Source organism: Equus przewalskii, chromosome 22 (genome assembly GCF_037783145.1).
Source record: "Equus przewalskii isolate Varuska chromosome 22, EquPr2, whole genome shotgun sequence".
Classification (NCBI taxonomy): Eukaryota; Metazoa; Chordata; class Mammalia; order Perissodactyla; family Equidae; genus Equus; species Equus przewalskii.
Window position 1 is genome coordinate 16,061,184 of NC_091852.1, and position 16,890 is coordinate 16,078,073.

The window sequence follows — 16,890 nt, forward strand, 5'->3', positions numbered from 1 at the left end:
GCCCCATAAAAGTTTGTTTCAAGCAAAGGAAGAGAGAAGAAATTATAAATAGAGAGATGTTATCTGTAAAGAACAGATGCTATCTGTTGAGTCTGGGTTCATCGCTGAAGGACAATGTTACTGGTATAAACAGGAAAACTTCAGCAAGTACTCAAAATGATGCTATTTAAAGCAAAATAGGAGATAGAAACAGTGTGTAGTAACTGAATGAACAGGGCTTGAACTCTCCATCTAAGATAACTGAGGACAAACCATAAGCAAATGGTACCTTAGTTTCCTTCTTTGTGAAGGCAGAGGAGTAGACCAGACGACCTCTAAGCCTCTTGTAAGTCTGAATTCAAGAATTCTACATGGGAATAGAGTCTGAATTACTGGCAATGAAGAGAGTGGAGTCTGGAATGTTCCAGAACTTAAGAGCACCAAATAAGCTCCGGTGAGTTGGGCTAGTCACAGACACAATTGCATCAGCAACCCAATCCTCTCTCTGCTGTGATGTCCTTTGATTCCTAAGGAGTGGTCTTCAAGAGTGCCCTATCCTAGGCAGGTTTTCTTCTGACCTTCTCAGCTTTGTTTTACCCTGTTAAGCTCAGGAGTCTATTAAAGGTTTAACCAGTTGATCTCATTAACTAATTGCCCTAAAAATATTGATGTAGGTTTACTTAACACATTACCCTCCTGGGTAACAGAGTTGCATGTTAACAGTAACCTAGAGGAGCTAACAAACAGGAGCTATATCAGGCTTCGTTGCAGTATTTAGTGGATGCCGGAAAGTGATGTGGAGCCCAGGAACCTGTGAGGCCTCCTCACATCCTGCCCTGAGAGGTGGCAGAGCAGAGTGTTAAGAACCAGGCCAGCTGAGTTCAAATCATGGCTTATTATTTCAGCTGGAGCAAGTTTCTCAATCCCAGTTCATTCATCTCTCTTTGTTTGATTGCTCGTCTTTAAAAAGGGAAAAGTATTAGGTTGTAGATCATATGGTTGTTGTAAGAATTAAATGAGTTAATATTTGTAAAACAGAGCAATGTTTGGTGCCAGCAAGTCCTCAATACCTCTTAGCTGTTATTACTTGTCTACTATGTACTCCGTCACCTTCTCTGTCTACACTGTGAGTAGGAGCCTAAAGCCTACGAGCGTTTTAAATAAAGTTGATGTGAACACATAATGAAGAACATGCCATATGCATCTTGGCTACTTCTACCATCTGGTTGGGGAAGAAGCGATGTCACATAGTTATACAACCTGAAATGTTATTTCTCTCTTTTAGTAATTCAGCATGTGACAGTGAGTAAAGAAGTTGTTGACAAAATACCTGTAGTGACATTCGCAATTGGGAGATATAGAAAATTAAACATCAGCTATAATAGCAAAAATATTCATTATTATTGCTACCCTTAACCTTGATTTTTAACTATGTCACAGGCACTTCACACACGTTTAATTTTCACAAGCATCTTATAAGTAAAAATGTTATTCCCACTTTACAGATAAGGAAACAGAGACTTAGGGTTGTTTCTTTACCTCCCCAGGGCCCTTTGGTTACTAAAGAATGGAGCCAGCTTCCACCCTAGGCAGTCTAATACCAAAGTCTTTGTGCTGATTCATTACCCTGCTACTGGCTATAGGTTTAATGTCCACAGACTGCATTGTCAAGCAGTAGGGACAGTCTTTTTAAGTGAAGTCACTCAATCTTTCCAACAGGATATGTTAAAAAGGAAAAGAAATAAGCACCATTTTTGCTTTTATCCTACTTAATATCTAAGTGCCTGAATCTGCTATTGAGTTGGAACACGTGTTTAAAACCTAACGAAACAAAAACTCACGATTGTTGGGCAATCTTCTGCCCCATACCCAAAAGGAAAGTCTTCTAAGAATTCAGAAATCACAGTTCGTTTGTGATTTAGAGTCAGTAGGAAGTATTACGGACAGAAAACTATGGCCAAAACCATCAGGTCTGAGCAACCCTAGCAAGTCACTTTTCCTCTCTGCCCCTCAGTCTATTCGTCTATGAACTGAGGCATTTAGACTAGATGATCTCAAAATTCATCTAGATTTTCTACACAGACATTGATACCCAAAATGAACTAGCATATATTTTTCTTAATTATTTCAAGGCACCAGTAGTCTTTAGAGATCTCTTGATATGCTGTAAATTTTGGAGGTTTCTTCCATCAGATTTTTAGGACTACAATTAGATTGTCTGGCTAGTGCTCTCAATTTTAGCAGGCTCCTAAACCTCAGTATTGACTTGGTTCACATTTTGTTAAAACAGCAATGCCATCTAGTGGACACAAACTCCTTCTATGGGTGTCGAATGTAGGTGCCCACGATGAGCCTTGATAATGTGACAGACTCTTCTTTCCTGCACCATCCGAAGAACTGCCACTTATTTCACTAAAGCGCTAAGTCCATAACAGTATCCTTGGGCAGGAAGGCGTCAGTGGTAGAGCATGCTGGTTAAGAACTCTGGTTCTGGGCTTGGACTGCCTGAGATGGGAACCTGGTTGTGCCGTTTCCCTCAGGCAATTTACCTAACCTCTCCGAGTCTCAGCTGTAAACCTGAGACAGTAATAGTCCCTACCTGTGTGTATCGATTAAATGAGTTAACATTCGTAAATTCTTAGGAGAGCATCCGTCATGCTTAAGCCTCGTCATCATCATTATTATTGTTATATAATGGATATTATAATGTTATTAATCTCATTCTTACTTAGTAACATTAGCGACTACTACAGGTAATATAATTACGTTTTATTGAGCTCCTACCTTGTGCTGAGCAGTGTCCTATATTTAATTTTCTTAACAGTTCTATTATGCCTGTTATATAGGTATTTGTATATCCATTTCACGGATGAAAAAAATGAGGCTCAGAAGTTACAAAACTGGTAAAAAGCAAAGGAAGCATTTGAGCCCAGGTCTAAGTAACATCAAAACCCACTCTTAACTATTATACTGTATTTCCTCCTGTCAAAGAAAGGAAGCCCCTCACAAGCTAATTGGCATTCCCACAGCAAAACATGTTTGCTATTTGCTGCCTGACATCCTTCCCAGGCTACACATGAGCTACAGAGCTTGCATGCTGACATTTTGACTTGACTTGCTTAGCAAGTTGTCATAGTATGTACAGGGTCTGTACATACCCTGTACAGACTATATAGAAAATCTGATTTTAGCCACATTCTGACTGGTTGAGTTCAAGGCTATATCGCACTAAAATATTTTTAAACGTCAATCTTGGCGTCTAGAAGTCCTGATGTGCTTCCTCTGGTCTCTGAGAGAACAATGAAATGTGTACAACCAGGTCGTTATTCTGATTGGGTTATCTTTTGCTTTTTTTGAAGATTGGCCCTGAGCTAACATCTGTTGCAAATCTTTTTTTTTCCTTCTTCTTCCCCTCAAAGCCCCCCAGTACATAGTTGTATATTCCAGTTGTAGGCCCTTCTGGTTCTGCTATGTGGGACACTGCCTCAGCATGGCCTGATGAGCAATGCCGTGTCTGCACCCAGGATCCGCACCAGCAAAACCCTGGGCCACTGTAGTGGAGTGCCCGAACTTAACCACTCAGCCACAGGGCTGGCCCCTGATTGGATTATCTTAAAAGCAAAATTTTGTTGAAAAAAGTTTTTGGATTATTCCATATAGAATACAATCTTACAGTTTTGAATTTTTCATAAAAACATATTCAAGATCCATGAAACAACTATATCAGCAACAGCATGCAGATATTAAAAGGTCAGTTACATGAATATTGTTAGAGTCAGGAATATTCCCCCAGAAAAACCAAACTTGTCTTTCTAAAAGTTCACAAAGGAAATACAAACTTCTTAGTTTAAGGACCCTGATAATAATACTTTATGTATGGAGAGAAGTATAGAAAGTCCTTTCATGCATATTAGCCAATTTAAGCCTCACACCACTGCCTTCAGGAGGGCGACGGAGAAATCATCCCATTGTGCAGATGAAGAGAGTAAGGGTCAGACACAGTGAGCGATTTTCCTACAGCACAGAGCTAAAGTGGTGAAGCTTAAATGCTACTGTAGATCATTCTGCTACCCTAGACTGCCAGGCCTTCTTTCAAAAACCTGTTTTTGAAATATGCCGGGCATGCAAGGCAAGCAGAACATGGTTCTTGTCCTCAGCATCTAGGAGCCAGACATGAAAATAAATAACTGCACTTCAGTGTCACATATTATAAGCCTTGAGCATGACGGTACCACAAACTCCCCTGGAGGAAAGTGATATGGGAGGGGAGGGTGGCGGTATTGCTTACCCTGAGCCACACCTCTTATCAGGAGTGCTTTCTTCCCATAGTTTTGGGAACAGAAAACAAAATGTGGGAAAGTAAACAGAAAAACATGACACATTTCTGGAATTATATCCTTAGGTTTCTCAAAATCTCATAGGAGAAAAAGCCATGAAAGAAGAGGTCAAAACAAGCTGCAAATTAATATTTAGGCAGCAGCAGCGACTGAGTTGAGCTGGAGTTTTGCTTCAAGCTGGCATAGTGGATCTGTGATATCTTTGGAAATAAAATTTTGCAGTGGTTGGTGGCAGGGAGAGGAAGCTGGCTGAAGGATACCTGGCAAAGAAGCAGAGAAGAAAGTGGAAGCTGGTGTTATTGCTCCTCTACTGTCACCTTCAGATGGGTTGGGGGATTCTGTAGGACTAATACTCTTAATGAAAGCTAATTTAAGCTCAAAGGTGGTTGGCAATGTAACGATGAGGTACCACACAACGAGGCAATTCAAACAGCCTAACAACATCCTTTTAAAAAGAGAAAGAAAAAAAAAATCCATCAAATTAGCTATGATGCGAAGGGGATCAATTGCCTTTTACACACGTCATCTGCGTTTGCTGTTCTATTCAGTATTTTCTCTACAGATAAAGACAATGAAATGTGAATTCACTGGTCTCTCCTACATAATCTTAAACATAGATTTACTTTCATATTCCTTTTGTGTCCTATTTATGGAGCCTGGAATTTTAAGCACCAAAAATAGAAATAAACCTCTTTTTTAGAAGATTCACCTATTACAGAAGCTGAGTATTAATAGTTAGAGGAGATTACAAAAAGGGATTGGCCTAAAAGTGATCTCGTCACTCTACTGAGCTACTTCATTCTATCAAGTTTGCATAGAAAGATAGACGATATTACCAAAGCTGTTTCACTCTGGAGAATTCTATAAAAGTTGGTGGTGTTTCAGTTGTTATTTATTAAGAACCCCAAGCAGGTGCTATAGCCTTAAGACAGCACTTTTAATGGCATTCGCTTCTACAGAGAAATATGTTGTAGCTGCTGAAATCTATCTATGCATATTTAATGTATATTTAGATACCTTTTTGCAGGCAGTTTAGGGAAAATACATTGAAATTGGGAGCCTGACTCCACATACTAGCCATGTGAACTTGTTCAAAATTAGTTCAGCTTTCTGAAGTTCAGTCTCTTGGTCTAAAAAATAAGGCAATTGGACTAAATGACATGGAAAGATTAGCTCCTGGTGGGAGCTTCGGCCATATGCACAAATATTCCCTTTGTTACAGCCACTTCCCAAGGAGAAGCATGGGGTAGTGGGCAGGAGGGGACTTTGAGGCAACTAGGCAATCCAGAATGATGCTGAAGCAATTCCCAAAGCCGTAGCCGGTCACACCATCCTCCCAAGGAGCAGGACCACACTTGGGACTTTCCAAGGGGCGGGATGACCCCATCAATTACACAGTTAATAATCACAGTCAAAACAGAACTAGGCACCAGCCTCTTCTCTCCATCCGCCCTCCTGAAAAAGAAAAAAAAAGAATGTCAAGGACAACCAGGGGCAGCTCAAGGGGAGGGTGGTGGCCAATCCCCAACCACCCCAAGTTCGTGTACAAAGTAAAGATATAGCTTCAAGGCAAATCTCCCTGTCCTCCCTGGCCCGCTCCAACCTGATCACCTCCCTGAGCCACTCTTGAGAGGAAAAGGGGGACTAAAAAGTAAAGACGTGTTCTTGGCTTAGCCCCAGGCCTACCCGGGGCACCTTGGTCCCATGAGAAGAACTTACCTGACTCCTCTGAAATTTTAACACCGCCTTGTTCTCTGCCACCTACAGAATATCTCTCAATATCCAGAATCCTACCTTCTCTCTCAAAAAACGAATTCCCTGAGTGTAGGGGCTGGACTAAGTAACTCATTTTGTCACATTTCTGGGATTTCTACAGGGGTCGCAACTATAGTGTTAACCAGTCCATGGCCGTGAATTATTCTAGAGCATTCTGAGACAAAGGACACTAGTTATTCCCTAGGGGCATTCAAATCCATATCTTCCTAGATATCCTTTAATAACCTCACAAAGAAGGTCTAGAGTCACCTAGTAATATGTTATCATCCTTCTCCTTTCGTGCCCAGGGATTCCTCACAACTGGAGGAAATGGCCTCATGTATTCAAAAGCCTTTGTGACCAGCAAGGCTCTAAACATATATAAAGATGATTTACATTATAAAGCAATACACACATACATGCTGAAGTACTTATATTCAAGTAGCTATAACCCTACACATCTGTTTATAGTACACGTACGCATATTAGTCACCACATGCATGTACCTCTGTTAATATAGCTTTCCTAATGTGCTAGCATTCACTAGATTAGATAAATCTTCTAAATCACATTTTCTATTTTGAGCTGAAGTTGTGCAAAACTGATCTTCCTCAGTAGACTTCCCCTGGAGATACTAGTTTCCGTCGGATTAATTTATGACACGGAGTTCAAAACTTCATAATAAGATTCTAAAATCCTCCAACCAAAAAAAAAAAAAAATGCTATTGAGAAGCTGTTGGAAAACCAGTTCCATTTTATGCACTCAATTTCAAAAGCCATGGTAGATATGAAATATTCTGCAGTAAGGAAGAGGAAAGGAGATTTCATGAGGTTCTGTGTGTGACTTGTCGAAGGTGGGAATGTTTATTCTTATAAGACAACCTCTGAAATAGCCCCCACTGTTGAATAGCATTTCAAGGCATTGCAAGCTTTGACACTAGCTCTCGGAAACAGCTCTGAATTGCTTTTCCACTGAATGAGGTGAATATGAACTGCTTTAGCCACATTTTTAAGCACTTATTTTGGGATGAGCTGGTTAGGGTTAAAATATCACAGGAGCAGGGGCCAGTCTGGTGATGCAGTGGATAGGTTTGCACACTCCACTTGGCAGCCTGGAGTTCGTGGGTTCGGATCCCAGGCTTGGACCTACACACCACTCATCAAGCCATGCTGTGGTGGAATCCCACATACAAAACAGAGGAAGATTGGCACAGATGTTAGCTCGGGGCCAATCTTCCTCACCAAAAAAAAAAAAAATCACAGGAGTTTTGGAACACAGAAATACCAATTGATGGCCAAGTTGATGGAGATCAATACAATTTGGTTTCCTTAGCATAGTATACAACCAACTTAATAGGCTCTCTCTCCCAACCAGTACAGGATTTATTTCTATAATGTTCATAAATGTAGGGAAACCTGTTGGAAATGTTCCTAGCTGGAAAGACTTTTTTTGTTTATTCTATTTCATTTTAGGATGTAAGCTATATGTAAAGGTGTGTTTGACAATATACCCTCAATACTGAGGAGAAAAAATTACCATTTAAATCTGAGTCCTATTTATAAATGAGGACTATTGTGGAATGCTATTTGGTTTTCAGACAGTTTTGTTCTAGGACAGTTTGGTGCTAGACTGTTTAGAAAACACTTATTTTAAAGCATTTGTCTATTAAATGTATTATTTAAGTAATAATCAAGTTAGATTAAATGTTTGAAATTTAGATTAAGTTTAGATTAAATGTTTGGATTAAAATGTTTGGTCTAAATTAAAAATTAATTAAATGTTTGGAAATGTAAAAATTGCCCCCAAAGATTTCCCCTGAATTAGCTCTTCTTAAATGTCAGAAAGGCATTGACTAAACTTCCACAAGGGTGGTAGGCTGGGGGAGGGATTGCTTCTGTTTAAATTAACGGTCAATCCATATGTCAACAAAATCCAAATAGTAAAAGGCAATCCTAATGATGGCCCTGAGCAATTTTCATAATTAGGTTTTCATTATCTGTGACCCGTTAATCGTCCTTTGGGTAGTGTATGGAGGTGCAGTTTTTAAAAGAGAGTAGGCAAAGATGTTAATGGGCTCTCCATTTTACTGTTTTGGGCTGTTTTTGTTTGTTCTATCTAAGACTCTTCAAGTGCTTTTAAGACTGTGAGCTGTATTCTCACCCTCTGTACCTCTGCAAGGCTTCTTTCTCCTTTGTGAGTCAAAACAAAGAGAAATTGTTACATAGCTCCTCAGACTCAAGTCGCCATGCTTCACATGGTCCTTAGAAAACATTGCTGCTGCCACATCCTTCTGTTGATGGAAAATCAACCCCGAAGAAACTAAGACTTTAAGATGTTAAGTGACTTCTCAAAGAGTGTGAAATAAAAGTCTGAAGGGGTCCATATTAGCTTCCTCCGTCTTACGAGATAGCTCCCTTAGAACTCACCCGTTCTAGGACAGTGAAGTGAGTTGATCTTTTCTGATTGTTCTGTGAAGGAGGTCTTTTACCACGAAAATTAACTTTGAAATGTAATGTTTTCATAATAGATTCTTTCTCAATTTCCTTAGCTAGTTCGAAGAAAAGGAACTGTAATTTCCCAAAAATTAGACATGCACTATTACAATAAAACAAAACACTTATGATCCAAAACAAGTTTTCCATTATTAAATTATTAAGAAGCCAACCTCTTAATTTGTTTTGCTCCTTTTCTGTTTTTTCCTTTGGACATACTCTGCTTAAACACAAATGCTATACAGATTCTTTCAGTTTTTCTTTCTTCTTTACTTGCTGCTTTCTTATCTCCTATTAAAATGCTCTTACCCGAGCTTCCTGAAATTTGAGAAAAGGTTAACCATTTTACTAATCTGTTCATTCAATCTTTGCCCAGATATTGTTATTATTGGTATTATTCTGCTATCTTTCATTGTTTTTCTCAATGTTAATATTTCATCAAATTGTGTTTTACCACATTTTTATCATTTTTATAGTTAATAACATAACCATATTTTGTTAATCTGTTTTTCTGAAAAACTCTTAAGAACATTTTGGTTCAGGCCCACATGAAGTAAAAATCAGTTCTGCCGTTCTCTGATATAATAATTGGCAATAGAACTTGTATGGAAAGTGGACTGGGATCTATCCTAATTTGTTGGTAAGAGAGTAATGAGTTGTTGGACCATGAAACTGAGCCAAAAAATGAGTTATAGATTATTTATGCCCCCAACTCCTTAAGAGAATTTGAGGAACTTAAAAGCTAGAAGTACTGCGCTCCTATTTCAGACTGTGGATCGCTAACACACAGCTGTTTTAAGCTTAAATATTATTGATGTTCTATGCTGACAGCAGAATTCTATTTATGCTGAAAAATAATGAGCTCTAAATAGAGCTTAGAAAAATCAGAAAGGTCTTGAAATTGACATTGTCCTCTCTGACATTGCCATCTATTACACCCTAACCAGTAGACTTGTTCTATTTAATGATAGAAAACTTATAAAACGAGTGGCGTATTGTCAAAAGGACAAAATGCCCACTTAGTTAAATGTTTCAGCTTTCAACCAGTTGTTCTAATATATTATAGTTACTGCCTCAGCACTTGGATTCTGAGGATCTTGATATTCTGAAAGCTTAATGCAGCCTCTTAAAACTTGCCTTGAGCAAGTCCATAGAGATATCCTGGCATTAATTCAAAGCGAATCCCCTAAGAATTCTACCTTCACACTAGTCATATAAACTAAACAGAGAATTGAGCAGCTCTCTAGATCCTTAAGGCAAGTGATAAATTAAAAATTCGTTAATCATTTTGATTGAGGCTGAGGTATAGTATTTTAGGAGGAATACTTCCAAGTTTAAAATAATCCCTTGTGGAGGAAAATGAATAGGGGGTATAGTTCATCAAGAAGAAACCATTCCTTCTCAGGAGGAAGAAAAAAGGAGAGGGAGGAGGACAAATTACGAAATTCGGATGCAGCCCCCTCTCGAGCTATATATAGCTTTAAGTCTCAGCTTTCTTGCCTTGGTACAGTTGGGCCACGGGTGCTTTTGGTAATAACACTGAAAGCAGCAGTTTTTAAAGATATACTCAACTTTCCCTGCTCCCAGGATGTGGGACTCTAATGAAACCACCCGTGCAATCCGTGTCTGAGACACTGTAGCCTTTGGAGAGCACCATTTGCTGAAATGTCTAATGAAAGCTAAAATAAGCCCCTTTGGTGGAAAAAAACCCGCTGAGTGGTTGAAATCAGAGCTGCAGAAGGTCACTTGCTATTTTAGTAGCTGCAAGCTGGTCCTCATTTTGTAACATTACAGTTATAAACAAGAAACTGTCACCTTGCTTGTCAGTTTACTTATTTCTCACCGAAATAAGTAGAAGTAGCCTTTTTTTCCACCTAGAATTAAGTAATTTGGATGACTTGTTTCCAAACTTTGCTCTACTATGTGGATTGATACATAAGAAAAGTTATTTTTCATATATTTCTTTAAGCAGTACTTCAAAATATTACTTTTACATTGTCTGATATGATTGATCTTTAAAACTTCATTTACCCATGTGAACTTTATTGTATACATCTCAGCCATTGATAAATGCCTTAAGGAGGGACTTCCTTCCTACTTCTTTGATTTATTCAATAGATCAAAATGAAGATTGATGAGGATCGGGGAGGAGATGTGGGAATTCTTTAGTCTCGGAGAAAGACAGGTGACACAGCTAACTTCTGGGATTATTCAGATACAGTCCATTTGGAAATGGAGGAAGGAGGTTAGTTCCAGCCCGAAGGGTCTATAATTTTTGCACACACTGTTTAGAATTACCATCAAGTTTATTCCAGTTTTCCCTTCAAAAATTTAATTTCTCTCTTCTTATTGCCCACGTCATAAGTGGATTTAAGCTTACCCCTAAGGATTCTAGGGAAGTATGACAATGTAACAATATTTTTTATCAAAAAGGATAAAGTATATTTGCCTATATCAGTTATTATTTAAGCCTCTTTATTGAGGTATAATTGACATACAAAAAGCTGTATATAATTAATATATACCACTTAACGAGTTTAAAGATGAGTATATACTCAAGAAACTATCACCACAATCTATGCCATAAACATATCCCTATATCAATTATTTTAAAGATTTCTGGGATTACTCTTTCATTTGAATCACACATCGTTGTTTCTATCTCATAAAGAAAATTGCTTAACACACGAAGTTACAAATTCTGTTAATTGGTTATAATTCTTGGGTTCCAGTAAGCTTTCCTTCAAGAAAAGTATCAGGGTCTGAATACAAAACGGCAATTTTATGAAAAACAGTTTTACGTGTATGTAAATAGGAGGAAATAGAAGGGAGAGGAAAAGAGAGATGTAAATGGGAGATATAATCGTGGTAGAATCGCATTAGTCAGTAAAGTAAAGTGAGAGTGAGCTATTTTTCATGAAAATTAACCAAAAGAATATTAGGATCATGGACTTAATATTAACCCATAATTACATAATTTTCCCTTGCCAGCATCAATGTTTACATTTTACCTCATCCTGATGGAAGAAGAATGACTGGACAGAGCGTATAAATTTTTTTTCTTGTTTCTTGACATTGTTTTATTAACTATCAAAAGAGCCCACGTACTTACTGAATTGGACAAACCTCTGTCTCTCTGAACTTATATAGAAACTTAACTACGAGAAGATAGAGCTGCATTTTCATGTCCGCTTAAGAAATCTCTAGCCTCATCCCTGGTCTCAGGAAGAGCAGAGTGTAGAGTCCGCGGACATCACCTCAGAAGGTGGTAGAATTTCCCATGAGTCAGTCATCTGGGCCATATTCCTGTTGGGCCCATTAACCCGGCTCAGTGCTTGCCAACTGCTTCAACATGCGCCATCTGCAGCCCAAGTTAGTTAAAGAATCCGACAAAAACTGGGCTCCGAGAAGCTACTGCAACCCAAGTCAGGGAAACGGATGAAGGGAGTGCGATTGCCCAGAAAGATTCCATATCCTCTGCTCTTTTACCTCAGTCTCTTTGTCTGGACTTTCTCATGTGGTTGGTCCCTGGAGAGGACTGCGTTTACTATTACCTTTTCTATTTTTCCAGGCAAGGACTCTTGAAAGTTCCTTTGGCTCCCAGCAGGAACTTTGCATACTGTATTCATTGTCTTTCCCTTTGTCCCTTCTTTTTAAATCCTTCTCTCCTTTTCACAACTGGAGACTCTCAGTCGAAGCAAACCATCTCCTCTGATGTTCATGCATCTTTCTAATTGACAGAAAGAGCCCTCAGGCCTTGCTCCCATGGGACCAAGTCTAGCTTTACCATGTGGTTATCAACCTGAGCCTTGAGAGGGTCAAGTAGGGTTTTCCACGTGGCTCACCTTTGCACTGCAGACCCGTGGAAGGAAACGGAAGAGTCTGCTTCAGCAACTGCTGCTGCTGTGTCTTAGCCCTCACTGATATTGATAAGTCTTGGGTCAAACAGAGATTTGCCTTTTATTTCTCACCACAAGGGTATGGGAAATAATTGTGCATGTTGAATGTTTGACTTCAAAGCCATTGTGAGTCGTTAGGCTTTAAGATCATCAAAGTCAATCTAAGCTTTCTAAAATCCTTTGTGAAATAAAGCAGAAAATGGAAGGATGGATGGACATTTTCAACATTATCGTTACTAATTCAACATTGGTTGAGCACCTACTATATATAATGTTCCCTCTCTGTCTCTCTCTCTCTCACACACACACACACACACAACACACACGCACGCACACACACACATACACACACACACACACACACATCTGCTGGTCCTGTGCATTCTCCCTGAGAATCGTCTTGAATCTGGCCCTCCACTCCATCTCTGTCATTCTCACCTAGTCCAGACCCTCCTCATATCTTGCCTGAATTTTCACAACAGCCTGATTAATCTCATGTACTCTCTAATGCCATGCCATCTTCTGTGCCATGGCCAGGATCACCTCTCTACGACAAAAAACCGACCATGTCACTCTTCTGCATCACAGCTTCCACTAGCTCCCAGTTGCCTGCAAGATAAATCCAAATTCCTTAGCCCGGCTTACTCAGCTGTGGTGTCTCTAGTCAAAATTTCCAGCCCTACTCTCATGTCTCCCTGTCTCTTCTATGCACTCTATGTAGCAAACATTTCAGACTTCCTGCCAGAAAAGACAGACTCGATTTGAAAACACCATTTGCTAGCTCTGTAAAAATGGGTCTAGAATCACTTACTCTTTCTGAACCTCACTTCTTTCCTCAGTAAAAGGGAAATTGCTTATGAAAGGTAAGAATTGTAAAGATTTAAAATATAATGTCAGAAATTGTCTAGCTCATAGCTCATTTTCTATCTGTGCCTTTGTAACATCATTCCCTCGACCTGAGGTCCATCTTTCTTTTCTCCACGTAACAAACTCCTGCTCAGACCCAGGTCAACAGGCATCTTCTCTATGGTTATTTTTCTGCCTCCCCCAGACTAAGTAAGACATTTTCTCCTTTGGGCTCCCACAATAACTGAGGGCACTTATTACATCATGATATGATATGATATTACTGTAAGATCTTTTAAACAAAAGAAAATGTCTTCTTTTCCCATGTGTACCTTAACCTGATATATAATAGCTTCTCAAAAAACTGTTTTTGTTGAATGAATATATGAATGCACTCTGCTGGGCTCTGCAGTCCAGTTCTTGAAGAGCTCACAATCTTGAAGGGTATGGAACAAACAGATCCACACAAATAACCACAGTGTGAGTCTGAATAGAATAATGGCTCAGTTACAGGCAGAATCAAAATGTAATGGCAGCCCGTCCTTCTACCTGAGGACAGAGAGAAGCAGGGAAGCCTTCGCGCAGGAGCGGACAGCTGAGCTGAGGCCTAAAGCATGCGTGTAGATTTAACTTCCAATTTTTCTTAACCTGTCCACTTGTTATTATGCCCACTCCTTCTCAAACCCAATAGAACTCTAAGCTTTGGAGGCAGAAAGCCAGAGAATTCTTAAACCTTGGCCAACAGTTCCCAGGAGATGTCATAAAGGAAGAGAGAAAGAGTTTTTCATAATGCAATTTTGAGTGGCAATTGTAGTTTTGCTCATAAACCCTGGAGCCTGTAAATTACTGACAAATCAGCATATCTTTGAAGATGAAAACAAACTACACCAAGAAGATAAAGGTTTGAAAACTATAGAGCTATAAAAATCTTATGTTTTCATTATGTACCTACTGAGGAATAGAGATGGTTTTTTTAGATTCTAAGTAATTGGACTGCCCAAGTGAAATTGAAAAATGATGAAACATGACATACCAATCTATTTTAACATGATGTATAGAGTAATTCCTGCTCTTTTTTATAACATAGGAGGATATTCAGTAAAATTTTGAATCTTGGATTTTTTAAAGAAAGGATTTTGTAATGTGATAGACAATGGAAGTCTAGAAATGCTCAATGCTGAATCCAATACAGCATAACTATCATAAGTTAGCAGCACCTTGCAGCATCTTCTACGTCTGTCACCTTATAGTTCTGATTGAAAAACTCTAATAAATATTGAAATATCTTTCTGCAGCAGCACTAATTCCAAAATTAAATATCGCTGTTTTGTCTCCATTGGAGTCACTACATTGCTTTCCCATGAAACACTGTATAGAATGTCCTAATAATGGTAATTGTGGCTACCATTTATTCAGCGTTTACAATGTGCCAGGCAATGGGCTGTATGAGATCTTTTATTTGGAAAGTTTACTAGAAGCTTAAGCTTACATTTTTTATTCTCTACATCACTAAAACTCAATTCATTTCACGCCATATTTACCAGAAGCTTAGCGAGGTAAAAAGAAGGTACCTGAGTACTCCTTTATCCTAGAGAAATGAAATATGGCTGTTTAGAAAGAACAGAAATTGTATTTGAAATGGTACAACCTGAAACACAAGAAAAATTCCATTTCTGTATGAACCAAGATTAGCTCTCAGGCAGCAAATTTGGTCATCTTCAGTCTACTCACACTCCACATACAGTATTCCTGTGTGCTTTGGTTTCCCAAGATGTCACTGTCTTGTGTTCAAATAGTAGCTGGGATTACATAGGGGATCTCCTACAAGCTCTATCCAACTTCAGGGGACTCAGAGCATATTTTTAAGGAGAGCTCCTATGTCGTGTTCTATCACTCAACTTTCACACCTCCAAACCCAAAATGATCAGTATTTAAGATACAATACCAAATGCAACTCATTTGGGATAAAAATGGCCCCAATAGACTATGTTTGTCACTATTTATTTATGAATATAATCATTTTCTCTTTTTCAAAGAAAAATTTCATCATATAAAAATTAGAAAGGAGAATATAATGATCCCCAGGACCAAATTTCAATAATTATCTCCTCATGAGTCAATGTTATTTCATCTATACTCTCTCTCCCATTATTTATTATGTAAGATATCTACATGGTACCAAAGTCAAATATACAAAAATCGTATCAGCAGAGAAGTCTAGCTTCTAGCCTTGTCTCTTCACTCCTTCCTCTTCTATAGAAAACTATTTTTTTAGATAATTGTTTAATCCTCCCTTTTCCAAAATATAAACAGATACATTCATATTTAAATTCCCCCTTTCTAACATAAACAATGGAGATCTAGGGATTTTCAAAATATTTTAAAGTATTTGGAGTAAATGTCAAGACTGTTAGTGGACTTTTAGGCGAAAAACCAAGAAACATGGTAATTTGTATTTATTGTCAAAGTAAATAATTATTTGAACAATTTACAACTTGTAAGACACCAGGTTTGTGACCAAAAGGAGAAGGAAAAGGCAGTAAATTTTGATTAAAAGATTGACGATTTTAAATAGACAATAAAGAGTTTGGAGATTTTAAAATAGATAGTAGTGTTAAAGACACTCTAATACAGCTAAAGTATTGCCAAAAGGCATTCTTGTAGTAAACACATTAAAAGTACTTTTTGAGCAGAGTGGGATTTTGTTCACAAACTCTTGAATTATTCTTTCTCATAGATCGAATTGCACAGAACATCATTAAGTCCCATTTGGAGACATGTCAATACACCATGGAGGAGCTGCGCCAGCTGGCATGGCAGACCCACACCTACGAAGAAATCAAAGCGTATCAAAGCAAGGTACTCTGGGAAGCTACAGGAAAGTTCTTTTGTGATTTCTCTGTTTCTGGCTTTCTTAACCCTGGCACAATTGACATTAGGGGCTGGACAGTTCTTTGCTGTTGGGACTGTCCTGTGCATTGCAGGGTGTTTAGCGGCATCCCTGGTCTCTACCCATTAGATGCCAGTAGCACAATTGAGAAATCACAGCAGTAATAATAGTTGCAAACTAACACCACAAAGATATACAACAAAGCAATGTAAATGGATTTTTTGCCCAACATGTTAAAAAAGGACCAAAGAAAACGAAGACAACTCACCCTGTATAATTATGATTATTTCTTTGTGTCCATTAGAGAAGTCTTTAAGAGAAGGAATTTTTTGTTTTTGTTCTATATTCACATTATTTTACTTTGGGGTTTAGATTCTCAGTTACAAGATCTATCAGTAAATGGAATTTTAATAAAATATATAAATGTTTCTGTATCTAAAGATATGATTATAACATACTGATTTTCTCCACTGGAAAAATTAAATCTTACCACTTTTATATAAATACAAAGACAAAAGCGTAGGTATTGTTATGGTCAATAAATGCCAGAATTAACACACTTGCATTTATGTTTCCCATTCCAAAAAAAATAACCCAAAGATCAAAATCCATTTCTGGGATTCTATATTACTTAAGAGAGTGATCTGATTTGATACCTTTTCCCTTGAAATTCTTCTTATACCAAAAAACA

The 16,890-nt window shown here is 38.3% G+C and overlaps 1 protein-coding gene across 1 annotated transcript in view; it reads left to right on the forward strand.

Annotated features, from left to right (window-relative positions):
- The window catches only part of RORB (RAR related orphan receptor B), a 184,171-nt gene that overhangs the window by 139,902 nt on the left and 27,379 nt on the right, over positions 1 to 16,890 (forward strand). The window contains exon 5 of the mRNA XM_008531416.2: positions 16,047 to 16,168. Coding sequence (XP_008529638.1) covers positions 16,047 to 16,168 — 122 coding nt within the window. The remainder of the gene's footprint in view (positions 1 to 16,046; positions 16,169 to 16,890) is intronic.